The 24,469-nt window shown below is 38.4% G+C and overlaps 1 protein-coding gene across 3 annotated transcripts in view; it reads left to right on the forward strand.

Annotated features, from left to right (window-relative positions):
* USP24 (ubiquitin specific peptidase 24) overlaps window positions 1–24,469 on the forward strand; it is a 138,751-nt gene that overhangs the window by 61,085 nt on the left and 53,197 nt on the right. For all 3 annotated transcript variants that reach the window (XM_036255872.1, XM_036255870.1, XM_036255871.1), the window contains exons 20-34: window positions 948–1,059; window positions 2,730–2,806; window positions 3,697–3,837; window positions 4,007–4,060; window positions 5,033–5,148; window positions 9,711–9,777; window positions 9,905–10,015; window positions 10,721–10,819; window positions 10,910–11,083; window positions 12,882–12,967; window positions 13,125–13,218; window positions 14,186–14,341; window positions 17,896–17,993; window positions 20,708–20,803; window positions 20,925–21,153. In XM_036255872.1, the coding sequence (XP_036111765.1) occupies window positions 948–1,059; window positions 2,730–2,806; window positions 3,697–3,837; window positions 4,007–4,060; window positions 5,033–5,148; window positions 9,711–9,777; window positions 9,905–10,015; window positions 10,721–10,819; window positions 10,910–11,083; window positions 12,882–12,967; window positions 13,125–13,218; window positions 14,186–14,341; window positions 17,896–17,993; window positions 20,708–20,803; window positions 20,925–21,153 (1,710 nt within the window). The remainder of the gene's footprint in view (window positions 1–947; window positions 1,060–2,729; window positions 2,807–3,696; window positions 3,838–4,006; window positions 4,061–5,032; window positions 5,149–9,710; window positions 9,778–9,904; window positions 10,016–10,720; window positions 10,820–10,909; window positions 11,084–12,881; window positions 12,968–13,124; window positions 13,219–14,185; window positions 14,342–17,895; window positions 17,994–20,707; window positions 20,804–20,924; window positions 21,154–24,469) is intronic.

Genomic DNA, 24,469 nt, shown 5'->3' on the forward strand with positions numbered 1-24,469 from the left:
GGGCACGTACTTCGGTTGCGGTTTGTCTCCGGCCCTGGTTGGTCGTGCGGGTGGCAGCCACTCGATGTGTCCCTTTCATGTCAATGTTTCTCTCTCTCTCTCTCTCTCTCTCCCTTCCTCTCCCTCCCTCCCACTCTGTCTGTACAAAAAATGGAAAAATATCCTCGGGTGAGGATAAAAAAAAAACAACAACAACCCAATTCAGCGTAGTTAAGTATAGCTAAAGAATTCTCAATGTATCTTTTAGTGGGTTCTTTTTTTCCTGTCACATGAAACTGATTTTAAGTTACCAAGAGAAAACTGAGTTTCTGCAATGATGTTGTACGCTAGAAACAAAGAAGAATGAAGGCTTAGACAGATTTTTAGAACTATAATTAAACAGCTGAAAATAGATTAAACCAGGAGCTCAACACCTGTGTGGACATTTACTAGCAGTGAATCACTGTTTCTTCTCATTTTATGGAATAATATTAACTACTTGATAGGATTGTTGAAAGTACAGTACTAAATATGTGATAATGCCTAGCACAGTGCCTGGCACACAGTAAGACTTATTAATAAATGTTTGTGGAAAAACTCAACTATAAAATTCAAATTAAAATGTGAGTATCACAGTGTGGTGAAGGGCAGGGGGAGGCTGCGGGAGCAGGGAGGAGGGGTCAATGGGGGGAAAAAGTAGGGACATCTGTAATACTTTCAACAATAAAGACAAATTTTTTTAAAATAAAAAGAAGAAAAGTATGAATATGTATTTTCATTATCTATGGGAAAGATTGCTAGTAACTTAATGCTTTATTTAGTCCAGAGTTCTAAGCATTTCAGTTTTGAGTGGTATGTTAGCAATATAAGTTTTTGAGGAATTAAAATTACTTTACTGTTCCAAATTAGACTATATATTTCCCTGGAATGGATTTTAGTTGTAGGGTAATATTTGTCTTGATCCACAGATGTGTTTTGAATGGTTTACTAAAGGGCAACATGACCTCGAGAGTGATGTTCAGCAGCAACTCTTCAAGGAGAAGATTCTTAAATTGGAGTCATATGAAATCACTATGAATGGTAGGAAAAAACAAAATTATTTTTTCAGTTCTTTAAAGAATTGTATTCTTTTCCTTGTAAACCAACTTTTCAGAAGCAGTCGAGCAGTTTAGAGTATCTTTGTGATGTTTATATACACTGATAAATTCTTTTTTATATAAATGTTATCTTATAATTTTTTTAATTATATGGCCTAATAACTCAAATTGCCAAGCTGTCTTTTCATACTTAATATAAAAAGGATTCATTTAAAGTAAAAATTTGTCAAAGTATAGACATCTTCCTTTTAGGTGTTTCTTTCAGTGGCTTTTTAGTATATTCACAAAGTTGTGCAACCTTCACCACTTTCTAATCCCAGAAAATTTTCATCACCTCCAAAAGAATCCTGTACCCATTAGCAGTCACTCCCCGTTCTCTCTTAACCCCAGTCTCTAATCTATTTTCTGACTTCATGGATTAGCCCAATCTAAACATTTCATATAAATGGAATTGTACAATATGTGTCTGGCTTTTTTCATTGCTGAGGCATGATGTTTTCGAGGTTCACCCAGGTTATAGCATGTACTTCATTCCAGTTAGGCCAAATATTCCATTGTAAGGATGTATCACATTTTGTTTATCTGTTCATCAGTTGATGGATATTTGGATTGTTAACACTTTCTAGCTATTAATCCTGCTGCTACATTCATGTGCAAGTTTTTTATGGACAGAGGTTTTCATTTCATTTGAGCATATACCTAGGGTTGGAATTGTTTTATCAGATGATTAGTTTTTGAGGAACTACCAGACTGTTTTGCAACATGGCTGCACTGTTTTATAATCCACCAGTAGTGTATGAAAATTCCACTTTCTCCACATCCTCACCAGTATTTGTTATGTCTCTATTTTTTTATTTTATCCGTCCTAGTGGGTGTGAAGTAGTATTACATGGTATATGATTTGTATTTCCCTGAAGACTAATGATACTGATACCTATTCATGTGCTTATTAGCCATTGGTATAGTCTGTGGAGAAATACCTATTTAAATTTTTGCCCATTTTTGCCCTGGCCAGTTTGGCTCAGCAGTTAGAGCATTGCCCTGCGGTCCAGAGAGATTTGTGTTTAGTTCCCGCTAAGGGCACGTACCTTGGTTGCAGTTTTTCCCAGCCCTGGTTGGGTCATGTGGGAGGCAGCCACTCGATGTGTCCCTTTCACGTCGATGTTTCTCTCTCTCTCTCTTCCTCTCTCTCCCTCCCACTCTATCTAAACAAAAAATGGAAAAATGTCCTCGGGTAAAGATAAAACAAACAAACTAAATAAATAAAATTTTGCCCATTTTTTAATTAGGTTATTTGTCTTTTTATTGTTGAGTTAGAGTTTTTATGTATTCTATATACTAGCTCCTTGTCAGAAATATGATTTGCAATTTTTTTGTCCCATTCTATGGGTTTTTTCACTTTCTTGATAGTACTTTGAAATACCAACGTTTTTCCTTTTGGTTTAGTCCAGTGTAGCTATTTTTGTTGTTGTTGTTACTTGTGCTTTGGGCACCATATCTAAGAAACCATTGCCTGATCCAGTGTCTTAAAGATTTGGGCATATGTTTTGTCCTGAGCATTTTAGTTTTAGCTCTTGATGTGCTTCAAGTTTTTTCATTGATTATCTCTGCTACTTAACAGTCATGAATTTATTTGACATTTTATAATTCTAGGTTTTAACTTATTTAAGACTTTTTTTGAAAATGTGAATCTCTGTGATCATCGATTGAAAAGACAAGGAGCTCAATTGGTAAGTATAGTTACTATCAAATCTGGATAATTTAAGTTATTGAGTCTGACTTGATATTCAGCAAAAACATGTCAAGATAAAATGTGAATTTTTTTTTTTTTTTAAGAATGGATATTTTTTGTCTGCCATTTTCTGCATTGATAACAACTGACCTCTCAAATCCCTCTGCTTCTGGCTGATCTGGGGCAGCCAGCAGCCTACTGTGGCTAGGTAAATGTGGAGCAGGGTAGTTCTGTCTATGCTCTCAACTCCTCAGATCCATCAGTCCATATGTTCCTAAAAAAGGAACAAAATCTTCAGTTCTGGGATTAAAGTGGCAAGGATTTGGGGAGAAAACTTTAGGAACAGACAAGGAAGCAGGAAAATGATCTATAGAGTGTATATAGTTGATGTTTATATTTACATGTGTGCCTTTAAAAAGAAAAACAAAATAACTTTTTTCTAAGACTGTTTCATGACCTGGCTTCCTAGATGGTAAGACCATTTACAAGAGCTTTTAAACCCTTAGGAAGACTTAATGGAGCTCTAAGAATTAGTAATTACTTCCAGCTTGACTTCATTTCCTTTTGGAAAAAAAGCTCCAGAAGATGGCACCCATCTCACGCCTATGCTAATTCTGCATCAATACTATGGGTGTAGGCGTGTCTGGAAAAAACTCTTCACATCTCTTCTGGTTCCCTTGGATGTACCCCAGTGTTTCTGTGGTTGGTTGTTTTTATTTTAAAGATCCATTTTGGTACAGTAGCTTGTTTTTGTTCTCATATAGTTTGGTTTTGTAGCCTTAAGTCATATTGTGAAGTAAAGAGGTATGAACATAACGATGTAACAGAAAACAATTATAATTTTGTGAGCTTGGTGTACTATATAATTTTTTTCTTTCTTTTGAACAGTATGTAGAAAAGCTGGAATTGATAGGAATGGATTTCATTTGGAAAATAGCCATGGAATCACCTGATGAAGAAATTGCAAATGAAGCTATTCAGTTAATCATAAACTATAGTTATATTAATCTAAATCCTAGGTTAAAAAAGGTGAGTATCTACAGGAAAAAGGTACTCAAACACAAAAGGGCAGAATATTTTATATATTTTTTTATTTTTAAGTTAGCTTGCCTGAAAATTGGCTTCTTTGACATTTGTCCTTAATGATTACAGCTAAATGCCATACTAAGTTTAATATCTGTATACCTCTTACTTTTAGGATTCTGTATCGTTACATAAAAAATTCATTGCTGATTGCTACACAAGATTAGAAGTGAGTAACAAATTTTGTTTAAATGGTTTTTAAAATAAATGTTTTATTTTTCCTTTTATAATTTTGCATTTTGAGATCATGTATAATGTTGCTATTTGTGGCTGGATCCTACTGAAGAATTTGTGAACAGAACCATACTGTAACAGGCAGCAGACATTTGTCCAATACCCCCGTATAGAAGTGTATATAGGACATTGTTTCTTCTCCCTCCACCACCCTCTTCCCTACTTTATCCACCCTCCTTTGAGGAGTACTCCACATTCCACATTTTCAGTAGATGCTTTTTCTCTGTTTTATTTTTTGGTTTAGCAATTATATACAAGCACTTGCTTCTTTTCCCATCCTTTTCTATATTTCACCTAGTTTATATTATAATTGCTATTACAGGCCACAGCAGGACACTCGGGTAGGTGGTGTTTGGTTGTCTTTGTCCATTAGAAGCCTGCTGTGTAATATTATCTCACATATAGTGCCTTATTTCCAGCATGATGGTTAAAGCATTAAACATTCATTTTTTTTCTTAATTTGTGTTTTTTATATCTAATAGTGTACCAAAAATATAAAGTGCTACTGCCCCCAAATGTTAATAAGTTAAACATTTTGGTGATGAATATGTGCTAGAATATGTGTAGGATTTCTAAAGTCATAACTTTCATCCATGTAAGTCATCATAAAAAACATTTCAAGTACCCCTAAATGAGGTACCATTTATTAACATATGTAGAACAGTAGTTCTCAGCTGGGGATTACTTCTCCTCCCACAGATCATTTGGCAACGTCTGGAGACTTTTTGGTTGTCACAATTAGAGGGGTCCTACGGGTAGGTGGGCTGTAAGTAGAGGTCAGGGATGCTGTTAAACACCCTACAATGCCCTGGACAGTCTTTCACAGCAAAAAAATTTCCAGCCCCAAATGTCAGTAGAGATGAGGTTGAGAAACCCTGCTATAGAATGACTATTTCTTATTTCATAGGCAGCCAGTTCAGCACTTGGTGGCCCCACTTTAACACATGCTGTGACCAGAGCAACAAAAATGCTTACAGCAACTGCCATGCCAACTGTAGCAACATCAGTTCAGTCTCCATATAGGTAAGTTATTGTGGAAGTTACGACAAATACACAATGCATAACTATATATCAATTTAAAAAAATAATTGACATCTTTTTTTTTCTTTATGGAGACCTCGCAGTTGTTGATTTCCTCATTTTATTTCATAACTTTTGCAGTCATGTCCTGGGAAATACTATGTTTCTCATTATACATCCCCAAATTTGTATCTCTTTTGAAAATTGTAGGTCACTGTCATAACCTGTATTGCTCTGTTCCTACCTCTCTACCTAGTAGGCAAAGTCGGTTTTTTGTTTTGTTTTGTTTTGTTTTTTCATTTAACTCTGTGGAGTGAGTAATCTTCTCTGTTATGATGGAATAAAGACATATTCATTGCATGAAGAATAATTTTTTTAAGTTTGAAATATTTACTTAGATATAAATTTTCTTCTTGAATAGTCAAATGCAGGATACTAATAGCATAAGCAAAATGAAGTGGAAGATGATTAATTAAAATTGTTACATTATAATATAATTATAGTTAAAATTATTTTTCAAAATAATTTTTAATGAGAACTTGATCCCCAAATATCTGTGTTAAAACTGAACTGACATTGTCTCTTAATCATATTGCTGTTTCTTGTTTTCAACCAGTGAAATCTGAGTTCAATATTTGCTTTAGCTCTTTGATATAATAAGTAGAATAGATAAATATTTAAAACATTAGATTGAAGTAACTAGAACATTTTTCTGAGGTTCTATGAGCCTTTCATTACTGGTAAGCAGCACCGAATCAATGATACTCGGGAAACCTTGACAGGTGCTCAGAGGTCTCTGCACCTCAGTCTGCTGCCTTCTAGTGATGGGTACTCATACAGTCTTTCTCAACTCCTGGAATGACTTTATGTATGTGTGTATGAATTTTTATTTGCTGTTGAGGATATTCCTTTTCTTTTTAAAGCCTTCCTTTAGAAATGGAATCAAGGCAGTGTCCTGGCTCACATTTTTTATCTTTTTAAAAATGAATTGAGTATTGCATGGTGATACTTTGTTAATATGAAAGGGGCCAGTAACACTCAGCCCTCTAGAACCTCTTTTTAAAATGGCAGAAAGTAGCCCTGGCTAGTTTGGCTCAGTGGTTAGAGCGTCAACCTGTGGTCCAGAGAGACCCGGGTTCAGTTCCCTCTAAAGGCATGTACTTCGGTCGTAGTTTGTCCCTGGCCCTGGTTGGGTTGTGTGGGTGGCGCGGGTGGCAGCCACTTGATGTGTCCCTTTCACGTTGATGTTTCTCTCTCTCTCTCTCTTCCTCTCTCTTCCTCCCACTCTTTCTGAACAAAAAAACAAAAAAAAGGTCCTCGGGTGAGGATTTAAAAAAAAAATTGCAGAAAGTATCCTTGGCAGGTTTTGTCCAGTGGTTAGAGCGTCGGCCCACAGACCAAAGAGTCGCAGCTTTCGATTCCAGTCAAGGGCACGTACCTCAGTTGCAGTTTGTCCCCAGCGCTGGTCGAGGTTGTGCAGGAAGCAACCAATCAGTGTGTCTCTCTTACATTAATGTCTCTCTCTCTCTCTTTCTCTCTTTCTTGCGTGCGCGTGCGCTCACTCTCTCTTGCTCTATCTGAAGATAAATGAAAAAATATCCTTTGGTGAGGATTTTTTAAAAAATGGCAGAAAAGTTGTTAAAGATTGAATCCATGATAAGAACACATAACAAGACTTTTTAACAACAGAGCAAAACCACATAATAGTTTTAAATATTCTTATTATAAACTTTAAACAGAATTAATAAGAATGTACAATGTCAAAGTTGCATTTGAACCAGGACATTGTTTTTATCTTATTTTACTAGTTTTGAAAGAACTTTTTAATGACCATAATTATTCTAACTTATGGAGGAGGAGCTGTTCTCTCAGCTGCACGGTGCTGCAGTGCTGTCTGTGGCTAATTCATTGTGGAGGTGTAACTAAAGCAGTACCCTCAACAGTGCACTTGGAGCACTTCGATATTTCCTAGGGATTTTTCATCTGAATATCAGATTCTAGTTCCTGCTCATAGGCTGAAAGAATTTAGAACTCTGTTAAATGTCTTTAATAAAACTGTTAATATGGATTTAACCAACTCTTTTCAAAGTGAAATTTCCAGTACTGCTAATCAAGTGTTAGCAATGGTAGTACCTCTTTTCATTTCTAGAAATACACCTATTTGAAATACCTAGACTTTCTGGAATAGCAAATGTTTATAGTCATTTGGATTTTTCATCTCTCAGTGTGAACACACAGCATCCTCTTTAATAAAGTATGGAGCTGTGAGTATGTAAGTGCTGACTATGTAAGTTGGAGTCCTATTACAATCACCCCTTGGTATCCAAGGGGGATTACTTCCAGGACACAGACACCCCCCAAAATCCAAGGATGCTCAAGTCCTTTACATAAAATGGTGTATATTTTCATTAATCTATATTTGCGTATAGCTGCAGCAGGGTATGCCTACACATTACTTCATTTATGTGGATTCAGTGTAGTGTTTAGCTCATGGAAAATTCAAATTTTGCATTTAAAACTGTCTGGGATTTTGTTTTTTCAACTAGTTTTGATCCATAGTTGGTTGAAACTATGATGCAAAACCCACACATATGCAGGGCCGACTGCATTTCAAATGAGCATTTCAAATGATAAGTAGGCATTCATAAGTCTAACCAAAAGAGACCTCAGGTCTAATTTTCAGAGTCTGTCCCAGAGATGGTTGTGTCTCCTGATATGTGTTGATTTCTTAAGTACTTCTAAAAAAATCTTAGATTACAAATTCTTGTATTTTAAGTTTGAATTATACAGAATGTTCACAGATAAACAATTTTCAACTTTCCTCCTCATTTTTTTTTTTTATCCTCACCCGAGGACATTTCTGCATTTATCTTCAGATAGAGCAGGAGGGAGAAAGGGGGTAAGAGAGAGAAACATTCACATGAGAGAGACACATCGACTGGCTGCCACCCACACAACCACAGCCAGGGCCGGGGACAAACTGCAACCGAGGTACATGCCCTTAGTGAGAACCAAACCCGGGACTCTCTAGTCCGCTGGCCAACGCTCTAACCACTGAGAAAACTGACCAGAACTCCTCATTCCTTTTTTTTTCTTTATTGACTTTAGAGAGAGGGAAAGAGAGATAGATACATCCATGAGAGAGATCACTGATTGGCCGCCTCCTGCATGTCCCCCCACTGGGGATCAGGCCCACAACCTGGGTATGTGCCCTGACTGGGAATCAAACCAGTGACCTCTTGGTTCATGGGTTGACCCTCAACCACTGAGCAACAGCAGCTGGGCTTCATTCTTAGCCTAATTAAAACAAATAGTAACCTAAGTGTCTTTCAGTAGATGAGTGGATTAAAAAAGGTGGTGTGTATACACAATGGACTATCACTCAGCAATAAAAAATAATAAAATCTTGTTATCTGCAATAACATGGATGAACCTAGAGGGTTTTGTGCTGAGTGAAATAAGTCAAACAGAGAAAGACAATACCATATGATTTCACTTATATATGAAATCTAAAAAACAGAATAAACAATCAGAATAGAAACAGACTCATAAATAAAGAGAACATTTTGATGGTTGCCAGATGGGAGGAGGTTAGGGAAATGGGTGAAAAAGCAAAGGGATTAAGGAAGTACAAATTAGTAGTTTTAGATTATTCATGGAGATATAAAGTAAAGCATAGGAAATATAGTCAATAATATTGTAATAACTATATATGGTGCTAGATAGGTTCTGGCTTTATCAAGGTGATCACATTATAATGTCTACTCACCGGGTTGTACACCTGAAACTAATAACAATATTGTACATCCACTGTAATTCAAAAATAAAAATTTTTTTTTTTTCATCCTCACCTGAGGACATTTTTTTTTTTTTTTTTTTGCATTTGTCTTCAGACAGAGCAAGAGGGAGAGAGGAAATAAGAGAGAGAGAAACATTGATGTGAGAGAGACACATCGACTGGTTGCCACCCACCCCACCCCAAACTGCTGGGGACAAACTGCAACTGAGATATGTGCCCTTAGCAGGAACCGAACCCAGGTCTCTCTGGTCCGTGATCCGACGCTCTAACTGCTGAGCCAAACCGGCCAGGACATAAAAATTATTTTCAAAAAACAAGTAGCAACTCTTCCTGGATTACATTTGTCTTCTAATTTTCAGGCAGTTTAGAACTTTGATTCTAGGTGTTTACAGCAGTATGTAGCTTATTTTATTTGTAACATTATGAGAGTCAAGCACACTGATTTTTATTCTTGGTGGACTGATGGACAAATAGGCCTGGACACCTGGTCCTCTATGTATGGAACAACTGTTTAAAAAAGAAAAAGAAGAGAACAGGAAAAGAAATGTGGAGAGGATCAGGCTTCTCCTCCCTTTTTCCATCTGTGTGCTGCAGCTGTGACCTGCTTGAATTCCCTCCTCCTCGGGGAAAGGGAAGTTTAGTCTTTGCAAATTTCAGTTTTTGACTAGTGAGTGCTAACTGATTGGGATTGTGGTGAAACAGGCTGGAATTGAGCTCAGATCAGCAGTTCATTTCAAATATGTTTTTTAAATGTTTGAATCCATAGATCCACTAAACTTGTAATCATTGAGAGATTGCTGCTTCTGGCAGAACGCTATGTGATCACTATAGAGGTAAGCCTCTCTTCTTTTTAAAGCAACTGAATCATCCCGTTAATAGACTCAATGTGTCAGGTATATATTTTGGGGATGTTCAGTAGTAGCACTGTGAAACTGACTTTGACTTACTATCTTTTTCAAGGATTTTTACTCTGTTCTACGAACTATTCTACCTCACGGTGCCTCATTTCATGGACATCTTTTAACTCTTAATGTTACTTATGAGTCTACCAAAGATACCTTTACTGTAGAGGTAGGTTTACATTAAGCTCTGTAGCCATTTTCATATTGTCTTGTTTCCGCAACACTGTTGATTAAGAGATCTGCATGAGTGACTATTCTAAAAGCTGTTTGGTAAACAAATTTAGAATAAAGACCTAAAATGAAAGAAAACTGATGGGGTATAAAGCAGACACATAGGTGAATATATAATACAGTACCAGGTGATGCTGAGTGTTATTAAGAATAAAGCAGAACAGGTTGGTGGAGGTGATCATTATACATGAAATACCATTTCAGATAGAGATGGACAGGGAAAGTCTGAGGTGGTGACATTTGAACATGGAACTGAATGAAGTGACAGAGTAAGCCCTCTCTGGGGAAGGACGTTCCAAATAAAGGGGGCAGCAGGTACATAGGCCCTGAAGTGGGAGTTTGCTTGGCTTGTTCATGACGAACATGGTGGCTGGTGTGACAGTGAGAAAGGGAAAGAAAGAATGAAAGACCTGTGATGAAGGAAGGACTTGAGGTTTTATTTCATGTGTGATGAGGAATTGGAGTAGGGAATAGAACTTTTACTGACAGCAGAAGGGAAGCCTTGCAAGAGCAGGGATTCTTGTCTGTTTTTTTGCTGTTCTTGGCTTGTACAACAGTTCCCAGTACACAGTAGATGCTCACTTAGGGTTGTTTAAATGAACGAGTTAAATTAGTTACAACAGTGTTTGATTTCATTTTACAGGCTCACAGTAATGAAACCATAGGGAGTGTCCGGTGGAAGATAGCCAAACAGTTGTGCTGTCCTGTGGATAATATACAGATATTTACAAATGATAGTCTGGTAGGTCTAAACAAACTGTGGCCCTTTAGCCCTGATAGTTATACTTTCTTTTTCCTTTCCCTCTCAATAATTAAGAAACCACTTTTTCAGCTGACAGTAAATAAAGATCAAAAGCTACTCCACCAGCTGGGCTTTTCTGATGAACAGACCCTTACAGTGAAGACTTCCGGCAGCGGGACCCCATCCGGGAGCTCAGCAGATTCCTCCACCAGCTCCAGCAGCAGCAGCAGTGGGGTTTTCAGTTCATCGTATGCCATGGAGCAGGTATTGAGTGATAAATTGCTATTTTAAAACAAGATTTTAATATCTTTTTGTCTTCAGCCCATATAGATTTGGGTGATTATGTACTTTTTTCTCAGACAAATCCTCATTCTTCGGAAATGTATCACTGGGAAGCACTGGGCATCAATTGGGCAAAGATACATAATTTATCAATCTCCTGGACTCCCAGATTGTCTGAGTCCTGAATCCTTCTGCCAGGCCGCTGCTGCTCTGCTCATGTGCCTCCTCATTGATCCATTGATTCTCCCGTGAGCAGTCACACATGTCATGTTATTTCTGTCATCTTAAAAAAAGCTCGCTCTTTTCCCCAGTTCGCTCCTTCCCAAATTAGCAAAGCTCCTTGAAAGAGTTGTTGAAACTCTTTGCATCCTCTTTTCATGCTCTTTTTTTTTTTTTTTTTTATCCTCACCTGAGGACATTTTTCCATTTTTTGTTCAGATAGAGTGGGAGGGAGAGAGAGGAACAGAGAGAGAGAGAGAGAGAAACATCGACGTGAAGGGACACATCGAGTGGCTGCCACCCACACAACCAACCAGGGCCAGGGACAAACTGCAACCGAGGTACATGCCCTTAGTGGGAATCGAACCCGGGTCTCTCTGAACCGCAGGCCAATGCTCCAACCGCTGAGCAAAACCGGCCAGGGCTTTTCATGCTCTTTTCAAGGTTATCTGTTCCTTCCACCTCTCAGTCCTCATCTTGATATTCAGCAGAGTTGATACCTATGATCACTTCCCTTTGAAATACTTTCTTTACTTGGCTTTCAGGTCTTTGTGTGACTGTGTCTTTTTACCTTAGCATAACCTTGCTATAGATGTCAAGGTTAGTATTAATATTGTGGATTTTTTAAAAATAACTAGACACTACTTGTATATAGCAGGAATGTAAGAAAAGTTCCATTCAGAATAGTATTGTGACAGTTAACTGGCAACAGAAACTATGTAGCATCTTCAAGTTTAACATGTTTACACTATTTTATATTTATCCTGAATTTATTAAAAACCTTCCCCTAGCCCTGGACGGTTTGGCTCAGCAATTAGAGCATCAGCCTGCGGTCCAGAGAGACCCGGGTTCAGTTCCCACTAAGGGCATATATCTTGGTTGCAGTTTGTCCCCAGTCCCGGTTGGGGTTGTGTGGATGGCAGCCAGTCGATGTGTCACTCTCGCATCGATGTTTCTCTCTCTATCTTCCTCCCTCTCTCCCTTTCACTCTATGAATGCAAAAAATGACCTCAGGTGAGGATTTAAAAAAAAAACAAAAAACTTTCCCTATATAATACATTATTTTATTTCTTCTAACCAAAAAATAGTACTTTAATCCATCTGAACCTCTTCTGTGCACTTACATCCACTTTTTCTTTTCTTACCTTTAGAAAAAACAGGGTGACTATTTTCCCCTTAATTTAGATTACATATATATCTGTGTATTGTGTGTGAGCATATATGTGTACATATATACTACTTTACTTTTCTTTTAAATCGCTCATTGCCTTGTTTCCTCCTGACAAGCTCTGGTCAGCTTTCATTGGTGTCCACTCTTCATTCTAAATTATACCTGCCTTTGTTTTACCTTTCTTCTGCCTGCCATTCGGCAGCTTCGCCCCCTACCAGTCCAGGTAATAAGCACACCAGAAGCTGGGAGACCCCCGCCTCTGTGTGTGTCCACATGTTCCTCAAGTTTTGTGGTGACCAGGCTTTCAGAACCAATATCTTTGTACATTTAATTGAAAAAGAAAATTTTTTATAAATTTGTGTTTATGTTTTGCCTTTTCTCCCTCCTCAGGAGAAATCCCTTCCTGGTGTTGTGATGGCACTTGTATGTAATGTGTTTGACATGCTTTACCAGCTTGCCAACCTAGAGGAGCCAAGGTAAGTATAAATGTTTGTAAAGCTTGAAAGAAAGTTATCAGGGTTAAGAAATCAAGTAACTTTTCACTTGAAATGTATTTACTTTGCATCTTATGCTAAATGACTCTTATGGAAACTGTGGCTTATCTGAAAAAAATTCATACTTGAAAAATTTCAGGATAACTCTACGAGTACGAAAGCTTCTGCTCTTGATACCCACTGACCCAGCCATTCAGGAAGCCCTTGACCAACTGGATTCTTTAGGAAGAAAGGTATGGGTATCCTGGATAGTTAATTAATTGGCATGGAATTTTATATCATGATTCAGTGAAAATACGACATGAAATCACACTAAGGTTATTGATATCTTTTTCATAATGATTTTTCTTCTTTTGAAAAATACCTTCTCTGTAAATGGACATCAGAACTTAGTGTTGGCTTTTAAAGAATCTAGATAGAGTGAAAAAAATGTCAAATTTTAAAACTAGAAGAGACTTTAATGTCATCTACTTCTACCTTCAGGTTATGTGTTAGGAAACCAAAGCCCAGGCAGATGGAGTGTCTTGTCCAGGATCAAACTCTGATTCTGATTCTTCTCTCATTATGCCTCTCTGATGGTGACTGTTGCTTACATAAAGAGATTGTCTTTCAATTTTTTCACTGTTGATATTTAAAGTTCATTTTATTTAGTTTTTAGGATATTGTTCCTTTATATATTGAAATTGTGTTTAATCTATAATATTATGTTCTTAGAATAAATTAATTTAGAACAGAGTTGTTAGACTTAAGTTATGAATTTTCTATTTTAGTGGTTGACGCTTAGATCAACTCAGTCTTGTCATATTTGGCTTAAATATGGACTTGAGGGAGAAGAGAAACTAATGTAACAAAATACATCACTAGTTCTCAAAATTACCACTTTTGCAATCTTATAATTTGATTATCAGTATTTATTTAGAGGTGCAGTTTTTAAAAATACAGAAATAAACTAAGATGACCTTGATAGTGTTGCTTAAAATAGGATTACAGTGCTGTTGAGCATGTACAGTTTGTGTGATGAAGCTCGATGTCTTGTTAATAACTATAAAACAATGGTTTTATGAGATTCATTTTTAGAAAATGTCATTGGCGTGAATTGTATTAAAAAGGAAAAGAATATCAGAATATGTACAGGTATCTGTTTCTTTTTAATTTGTGGTTTTAGGACATACATTCTTTTTTCCATTCTTTTAAACTTAGAAAACATTGCTGTCTGAAACAAGCTCTCAGTCTTCAAAATCTCCATCTCTGTCTTCAAAGCAACAGCACCAACCAAGTGCCAGTTCAATTTTAGAAAGTCTGTTTCGATCTTTTGCTCCAGGAATGTCCACCTTCAGAGTGCTTTACAACTTAGAAGTAAGAAACCTAATTTATTTTCATTTTGTTTTGGTTTGTAGAATCATGCTTTCTGATGACAGAAATACGTACAAATGTTTAATCTGTTAAAAGTTAGTTTTAAAAAGTACAAAATAGAGTATAAATTGAAATATTTTTTGCCTTGGTGAGTACTCAGTTTTTCAATTTATACCTATGTACATTGTTATACTTACAAATAGCATCTAAATAAATAATTAGGAAGCATTATCTATCAAAGTGTGACATTGCTTTCCTCTAGAAGTTTTAAAAATATGTATAATATCAATTATTAATCCTGAGCCTTCTTGCTATTAAATGCATTTTAATTTTTTAAAAACTATTGTAATTTGTTGACATTAATTAAGCTTTTTGAGGAATTTGTCAGGAGACATGTTAACATTATTATTTCAAGGTTTAAAAAAGCCATTGGAAGAATTTGAGCAAAAGAACATTTTTGTTACCCTCTTTCCTCAAAGTAGCTTTAAACTAGTAGATTTAGTTCCGTAAACATGTGCTAATTATTTACCTCTACAAGTCACTGTGATAGTTAAGAGGTCAGAGTTGAAAAGACAAGATATTTGCTCCCAGATCTTACGAATGAGACATAGAGGAGGCTGGATATACTGAGTCTTAAAAGCAAAGCATTGACAAAGCCATGTGGAGAGTGACCAGGTGCAAATAGTCCTGCTCTTGGAAGGTCAGAGGTCAGACCTTTGTGCCACATTCAGCCTGGAGAAAATAAAGTCCTAGATGATCTTGCTTTGACCTAGGAAATTATGTGCAGGCAGTTTAGTTATTAAAGAATCCACAGTTCGGTTGCAGTTTGTCCCCAACCCTGGTTGGGTTGTGCGGTGGCAGCCACTAGATGTATTCCTTTCACTTCGATGTTTCTCTCTCTCTCTCTCTCTCTCTCTCTCTCTCTCTCCCCCCCCCCCCCCCCCCCTCTCTCTCTCTCTTCCTCTCTCTCCCTCCTGCTCTATCTGAACAAAAAAAATGGAAAAATGCCCTCGGGTGAGGATAAAAAAAAAGAATCCACAGCAATACCTAAGCAGTCTTAATTATTGAACTGTTATTATCTTGAGTAGATTTTGAGTCATAATAAAGGTCATAATTGCTAAAGGGTACCTGCTTGGGCAGTTTTTCCAAGTTTTATTTCATCTGACGATCTAATTTGGAGTTTGTAATTATATTCATTCATTTTATGGTCTGTTTGTTGATTATATGTTCATGCTGTGGTAACATTTCATATTTACCTTAAAATAATTATTTTTGTCAAAAGATACGTTGGAATCAAAAGTAGAAAATATTTAGCAAGTATTTTTAAAATAAAGTTTATCTTTATTTAATGTGGACATTTAAAATAGGTATACTATCCCAAAACAAAATTGCTTAGAACTTTTTGGCCAATTTAAGCTTATAAATTTGGAACTTTACATTACTGCCAGATTTGTCATTTGCTTTTGAATGATTGTGTCAAAAAAAGTTAAGGTATAAATCTTAACATTCACATTTGAGAGCACCTAGAAAAACAGAATGATCCAGCAGTGGTCTAGCTTGTCATCAGCTACCTAGATTGCATTATCTTAGAACCAAAGGACTTAGTAAAATAACACCAGTACAACTTTAGGACTTGTTAACTGGGAAATTCCTTTGGTAGGTTTTTGTTTTGTTTTTTTACTTTAGACAACAGAAAGCATTTGAAAAACAAAACACTCCCAAAAGCACTTATTTTTACTGTTACCTGAAAGGTTGGTTAAATTTCTTACATTTTGATCTTTAACTTGTATTTTCCTACTAGGAAACCTCTAAGTGGATATTCCAAGTACCGCTTCCTTTGAAGAAATATTTTATTTTCAATGAATTATTATCCATTAAGCATGGGGAGTATGTGCATGTATATAGCTATCGACACTCAGGAAAGATTAGAATTATAGAGGGTTTCCATTTGCCCATGTAATGTTCATAATCCAGGGCTAACAAAACTGTTCCCAAAGAGCTACTTAAGAAGAAAGCATCTTAAAAATAATAATAATCCCACATTAAAAATCTGAGTACTTAAAACACCCATAGATTCATAGGAGCAGATTTTTTTTTTTTTTTTTAAGAACAGGAAAGGCTCTTGAACCACATGTAGTTTAAAACCTTGGGAAATTGAGACAATGAGTCTTTTTTTTTTTTTAATGTTCAAGTCATAGTAACTAAATAAGCCAGCTGTTTTATGTTTTGTGCCAGTGCTTATAACTAAGCACCTTAAACTTGTGTTATTTAATCCAAACAGTCCTCTGGAAAAGGTAGTTAGTATCCTGATTTAGCTGATGAGGAAACTGAGGTAAAAAGGAAACTTACGTGCCTGAGATCTGTCAGCTCATAAGGGGTAAAAACAGAATGTAAACAAGATTTGTAGTCTCATAGTCTAGTTTAAATTATTCATGTGCAGTAACTCTCTGTCATACCAAAATACTCAGTTAAGCTTTTCTTTGGGTAGGTATGGCAGTGTTGTAAAAGGGGCATGCCCTGGCCGGTTTGGCTCAACGGTTAGAGCACCAGCCTACGAGTGGAAGGGTTTGATTCCCAGCCCCAGCCGGGGCTGTTCGGGAGGCAGCCAGTCAGTGTGTCTCTCTCATGTTGATGTTTCACACTCTCTCACCCCCTTCTACTCTATCTAAAATAAATCAATGGAAAAGTGTCCTTGGGTAAGGATTAACAAAAAATAAAAAAATAATATAAGAGGCATGGATATTAAAATGAGACACACCTAGATTTAAATTCTAACCATGTTGGCCCGGCCGGTGTGGCTCAGAGGTTGAGCATGGACCCATGCACCAAGAGGTTGTAGGTTCGATTCCCAGTCAGGGCACATACCCAGGTTGTGGGCCAGATCCCCAGTGGGGGGCATGCAGGAGGCAGCCAATTGATGTTCTCTCTCATCAATGTTTCTATCTCTCTCCCCCTTTCCCTTCCTCTCTCTCTCAAATCAATAAAGAGAAAAATAATAAATTCTAACTATGTGACCTTGGATTAGAGGTCACTAAACCTCTCAGTTCACAGTCTTTACTTAGAAAGTTAAATACTTATGCCATGCATAGTGAAATGAAGAGGTAATGCACCTCATCTTACACCTAGTACACTGTACATGTTCAGTGAGAAGAAAGAAGTTAGAATCATTAGTTGGGGACTCCTCTAACATTTTTAGTAAATGGGCTGCTTTATAAAATTTAACATACACTTTTTAAGAACATATCTAGCATATCATATAATGTATCTGTTCTTATCTAAGCCTGAGAGACTGAGACATTCATGTTTGCTGGTTTCATGAAAAGAAGAGCATATCCATATCAGCTTCCTTCAAAACAGATTTTTCTTGCTAAATAAATAGAACTTAGAAAGTGTGATTATTTAATTGTGAAACCTCAGCCTCCTTATACTCTGGGCGGGAAAACAGCATGCAGTATTCAAAGAGATTGTGACTTGAATTGTCTGATTATTTTATTTAGTAAAGAAGTAATTTCTTCTGGAAATGTTGGGATTATTAATTGTGCTTATCTATTTCCAAGGTTCTAAGCTCCAAACTCATGCCAACAGCTGATGATGACATGGCAAGAAACTGTGCAAAATCCTTCTGTGAGAACTTTCTCAAAGCAGGAGGTTTGAGGTTCGAGTTTCAATATAATATTACATGAATTGCAGAAAATGATTCTGGTATTTTGATTAACTTCTCTTGCCAAGCCTTGTTTATTCCTACAAAGTATTATGTGAAGCATAAATGAGAGTTAGAATAAGAAGGAATGGTGTTTCAGCCTTTGGAATATTTTAGTTCATTTTATGACTTGATTTTTTGGAAAGCTTAGAGAAGTATGTTTGTTTCCACTCTGGTACTGGGGATTCTCAGGAAGAGGAGAGGAGATTGTATCAGTTTCTGTTGATTCCTACATCCTTTTGTGAGAAGGTGAATTTGAGTCCCAGTAGTCCATGTTGTGTGAGACATTAGTTCTGAGGATGCAAAGATAAATTAGGTGTTATCTCTGCCCTTGAGAGGCTCATGTTTTAACAGTTGTTATAACTATTAATACAGAGGCTTATAAAAAGCGCTTGGGGGGAGTGGAGGTTAGGGAAGAAAGGAGTAGTCCAATTGGTTAAATTTGGTCAGGGTCGTAAGACTAGGAAGTGCTTCACAGAAAGTGACATTTGAGCTGGGAGTTGTGAAGTGAGTAGCCATTCCCGAGGTAAATGAGGAGGGGGCACTCACAGCCTGAGGTGGGGGTGGGGATGAGTGCAGCACTAGAGTACGTGGCCGCTCTTGGGAATATAGTTACCAGGCTATTGCCAAGGATAAGGCAGAGAAATATGTAGACGACGGAAAAACAGGAAGTTCCTAAGCCACAAATTACCTAGAACAATTACTCTGGCTACAGTGAAGAAGAAGAAGAATAGAAGTGGCAAAGGCCAAAGGCAGGGAGAACTAGTGGGAGCTGTGACAGTGGTCCAGAGAAGGGATGACTGGTTCTAAATTTAGGGCAGTGGTAGAATGACATTTATGAGGTGAAATAGGCGTGTCTTTATGACTAGACATATGGCTACAGTAGGAAATCAATAGAGTGGCCCTGTGATTGCTAGCTGAGGAGAGTGAGTAAGTGGGGAATGAACATGGAAGGACATGGAGGAAACCGGAAGTCAAGAGGAATGAATTAAATTGCATACGGGGTCTCTGTGAGTCATGTGAAGTGGATGGATGGATATGATGCTGTTGAGAGAAGGGGAGAATGGCGTTAGAGATTCCAGGGGAAACAGTGTGTAATATAGCCTTTAGGGCATGAGCAGCTGGCAGAGCTGAGTGGAAAGTATAAGAATGAGAATAGCATCTGTAAGTGGGCATCTCTGCTTTACAGTGAATGACAAAAAGGGGTGATGATACTTTGACAGGAAAGTGCTTTTTCTGTTTTGATTTTAACTTGTAGAAGATTTTATTCTCTTTGTAGGCAGACTGAAAGGGACCAGTGAAGAAGAATAAAGATAAAAAAGGGATGCTTGATTGAGGAGCTGAGTTCTGCAGTTGAAAGGAGATTTGCTCTAGGAAGAAGTAGGCATGCCATTTCCTCCAGGAGTGAAAACCAACTTGAAGTTGAGCAGAAGATAGTTAAAGAAATTCCTGTTCAGAGACCTTGAGGGGAAGAACAATCGGGTGAGACCATGAAGAGATAAAGGGGATGAGAAATAGAGAGAGAGCTGATGGAATTCCCAAGCACGGAGAAGGCTTAGTGCACATATAGTTTTATCCGTTGCTCACCATTGTAGAGATGTTCCTGTAATAACTTATTTCAGTTTATTCGACCAATTACAGGGCTGTGATTAAAAAAGGCATTTTACTTCTGGCTCCTTGTATGTCATTTGATTTACGTGCCAGGCATTGTTCTAAGCACAAGGAACAGAGCAACGAATAGATTAGACAAAAACCCATATCCTCTTGAGGCTTACTGTCTAGAGGGGAGACAAACAATAAAGGCAGAAGTAAAAGTAGTAGTGTATGTCAGGTGGTGATAAGAGCTGTAGAGAAAATAAGACAGGAAGGATGGAGAGGGTTGTGATTTTCAGTAGAATGGTCAGGGAAGGCTTCACTGATGGAGTGACACTTCACAGAGATGTGAAGGAGGTATGGAGCGAGACCTTAAGATACCTGGAGAAAGCTGTCCACAGGAGCAGCCACTGACCCTTAGCAGGACCAACCTGGTGTCTGCAGAGACCATCAGGAAGCCAGTGTGGTTGGGGCAGAGTGAGGCAGACATGAAGTTAGACACACAAGAGGTCAGGTTATATAGGATTTTATAGGCTGCTGTGAAGATTGCCTTTTTCTCTGTAGGAAATAGGAAGCCATTGGATGATTTTATGCAGAGGAGGAGTGCCATGATCTGACTTAATTTTAAAAGGATCACTGTTGATCTCTTGAGACTAGATTTTGGAGGTGGAACATCAGGATTGGAAGCAGGAAGAACAGTTGGGAATCTTCTGCAGTGATACAGGTTGTAGTGGCAGTGAAAAACAAGCTTTATTGACTACACCAATACTGGATATGTTTTTGAGTTGTTAGTTCGACTGGTAGGTACATCAGTTGGCGAAAAGGGGAACTGTGCAAACACTGCATGTTGGGGATCTTTCTTTGGGTTAACAAGGAGTCTAATTCTAAATGGACCAGGAGGGTTGTAGGTATCATAAGAAATCATTGTGATAGAGATAAGTATGGTTCATTTTATATGTAAGGGTCTTATAGAAATTTTGAGTGATTGATGACATTTATTAGCAATTAAATTACAGAAAATTTTTTATGAAAGAAATAAAAGTTTTAACATCCAGCATTTTTTCTCTTTTTTGAAGTTTGGTTGTAAATGTTATGCAGAGGGACTCCATTCCATCCGAAGTCGACTATGAAACAAGGCAGGGAGTTTATTCTATCTGTCTACAACTTGCAAGGTATGTCACTATATTGCGTTAATCTCACAAGGCAATACTCGACTACTTTTTTCACCAGTCCAATCATTTTAAATAGTGTGAAATGAGTTTGAATAAGTCTGCCCTTTTATTTCCTTTTAAGATTTTTACTTGTTGGACAAACAATGCCCACGTTATTAGATGAAGACGTCGCCAAAGATGGCATAGAAGCACTTTCTTCTCGCCCATTCCGAAACGTCAGCCGGCAGACCAGCAGGCAGATGTCTTTATGTGGTACCCCCGAGAAGTCGTCCTACCGACAGCTGTCCGTATCTGACAGGTCTTCCATTCGGGTTGAGGAAATCATCCCTGCTGCACGAGTTGCAATACAAGTAAGTGATTCATGTATTCAAGAATTATTAAGTACCTCCTGTTTAGAAATGACTTTGCAGAGAGGGCCCATTCAGATATAACTGAATATTGGCATGAATATTGACTTAAAGGAATTTATGGTAAGAAAGAGACCACTCATGTAGAGATACTATAATTCAAGGTGAAAAATGTCAGGTGTTACAAGAGAACTACAAAGGCAAAACATTCTATGGGCCTTCAGAGAAAGTAGACTAATTATCTATCATGGATGATTTTATGTAAGGGGTGGCATTGGAGATAGGCCTTGAAGAATAGATAAGGATTGACTACCCGTCCAGATGGTGGTGTAGGTAAGTGCAGTACTTGCCTCCTCCCACAGCCACATCAAAATTACAACTAAACTAGAGAACAACCATCATTCAGAACTGCCTGACATCAAGCTGAATGGAAGTCCTACAACTATTAAATTAAAGAAGCAACCACATCAAGACTGGTAGGAGGGGTGAAAGCTTGGACGGGCTGGTCCCACACCCACATGTGGCGGTTAAAAATCAGGAGGGATACATCAGCTGTGGAGGTCTTCCCTGAGGAGCAAAGGGTCCCTGTCCTACACCAGGCTCCCAGCTCAGGGTTCCAGGGCCAGGAAGAAAAGTCCCAATAACTTCTGGCTGTAAAAACCAGTGGGAATTGAGGCTGAGGGATGCCGAAGCTGCTGGAGCCCCAGGCAGTTCCTCTTAAAGGGTCCGTGCACGTACTCTTAGGCTCCAGCGTTGGGGAGGCAGCCTGAAAGGCACCAGAGACATATGGGAAAGAACTGAGTTGTTTGGCATTGGGGCGAGAGCTGGAGAGGCAGCTTTTCCCAGATAGATGTGCTGGCAGAGGCCATTCATTGTTCCTTTGGTGAGCCCTTCTCCCACGGGCCAGCAGATAGCCGCCATATCTGGGACTCCACCAACCTAGCTCACACTGTTTGCCCTACCCTAGTGATTCCCAGAGGCCCTGCTTCACCCAACTTTTGGGCCCACCCAAACTGTTTCCAGTGCCTTTACCATAGGATTGGCCTGTTCGGGGTCCTGTTTTAGATTTTCCTAAATTCTCTCAAACAAGCAACATCTGGCCACAGCAAGGCCCATACCTATCACTAAATGGTCCCAGGCCTGGCACTAGAAGCAGCCAGCTTTGGTTCACAGCTTGGCTTTTCCTGGGCACCTCCAAGCCCAGCACTAGAAGCAGCCATTGGCAGATCGCTTTGTAGCTCATGTTGGGTGGCCCTTGGTAGAACACAGGCAATGACTGACCTTACCCCAGAGCCAGCACACCCAGTGGACAGCATCAGACCACATCGAAGTACCACCACCCAACCACCTCCACAAGTGATACACTCAAGGAATGGACTCAGTGGGTACCAGAGCCCTGCTGAAATAGGCCTTACTCTGTGTTGTGGGCCCCCAACACAGCTGATCTTCCAAGGTAGTCAGAGGCTAGAGGTCAGTGGGCACAGCCAGTCCTTGTAGCTGATCAGCCTTAGTAAATCACTTCCATTAATGTACCAACAGCAATCGAGACTCAATTATAACAGAAGTGTGTACAGTTCACACTAGGGGTGCACCTCAAGGGCCTGCTGGGGTGATCAGGGAGCCTGTGCCACCGGATCCTGCAACCTATAATAGGCCACCCTACAAAGCCTAGTAGACTTAGCAACTCTTCCTAAAACATAGAAACAAACACAGGCAGCCAAAAATAAGGAGACAAAGAATCGTCCCAAATGAAAGACCAGAACAAAATACAGATAAACAATCAATCAGATGCAGAGTTCAAAACACTGGTTATAAGGATGTTCAAGGAATGTAGTCAGAACTTCAAGGAACGTAGTGAGACCTTCAAGGACCTTAAGGAGAACTCCGAGGACTTCAGTGAGAACATCAACAACACAAAAAAGACCAGCCAGAAATGAAGGATACAATAACTGAAATAAAGAATAATTTATAGGGAATCAATAGTAGAGAAGGTGAAGCCAAAAAGCAAACCATCAATTTGGACTATAAGGAAGCAAAAAGAAAAAAGAATTCAAAATAAATGAGAGTAGTGTAAGGAGTCTCTGAGACAACTTTAAGTGTACCAGCATTCACATCATGGGGGTGCCAGAAGGAGAAGAGAGAGTAAGAAATTGAAAACCTATTTGAAAAAATGACAGAAAACTTCCCTAACTTGGTGAAGGAAACAGACATACAAGTCCAGGAAGCACAGAAAGTCCCAAACAAGATGAACCCAAAGAGGTCCACACCAAGACACATCAAAATGCCAAAGGTTAAAGACAAAGAGAGAATCTTAAAAGTAGCAAAAGAAAAGCAGTTAGTTACCTACAAAGGAGCTCCTATAAAACTGTCCGCTGATTTCTCAAAATAAACTTTGCAGGCCAGAAAGGAGTGGCAAGGTGATGAAGGGCAATAACCTACAACCAAAATTACTTTATCCTGCAAAGCTATTAATTAGACTCAGTGACTATATAGTTTCCTAGACAAGAAAAAGCTAAAGCAGTTCATCACCACCAAACCAGTATTATATGAAATGTTGAAGGATCTTCTTGAAGGACAAGAAGAACAAAATATCAACAGTAAAATGGCAAAAAATACATATCTATCAACAGTTGAATCTACAAACAAAAAGAGTAAGCAGAACAGAAACAAACTCATAGATACAGAGAACTTTTTGTTGCTTTCCAGATGGGACGGGGCTGGGGAGATTAGTGAAAAAGATGAAGGAATTAAGAAGTACGAATTGGTTGTTAGAACGATGAACCTCAAAGGGAAGCGGAGGAGAAAGGGTGGGAAGAGGTAAATCAAAGAACTGTGCATATGTGCATAACCAGTGGACACAGACAATAGTGTGGGGAAGGCAGGAGAGGGGTGGGATTGGGGAGGAGGGGTCAATGGGGGGAGAAAGGGGACATCTGTAATACAGTCAGCAATAAAGATAAGTTTTAAAAAATAATAGATAAGAATGTAGAACTAAGTATGGCGAGTTGGAGAGAGGAGAGTTGTTCAAGCAAAAGGGAGGGCATGAGCAAAGTTGGAGAAAACCAGAGCTTTATGGGAGGTCACATGGGGTTCACGCAAGTCAAAATGCAGTGTGGGGTAGTGGGGAAATGGTAAAACCAACTTGGTGGCAGGTAATTTAAAGCCAGAGCATGGAGATCAGTCTCCTTTTTATAGGTAGCAGAGAGAGAGTGAAAGTCTTTGAACAGCATGGAAGCATTAAAAAGGTGGTCCTCTAGCTAATGTTGGGGGGAAAGAGTCACAAAACTGAGACCCAGAAGGTTATAGAAGCCAGTGGAAT

The sequence above is a fragment of the Molossus molossus genome, unplaced genomic scaffold (genome assembly GCF_014108415.1).
Source record: "Molossus molossus isolate mMolMol1 unplaced genomic scaffold, mMolMol1.p scaffold_m16_p_12, whole genome shotgun sequence".
NCBI lineage: Eukaryota > Metazoa > Chordata > Mammalia > Chiroptera > Molossidae > Molossus > Molossus molossus.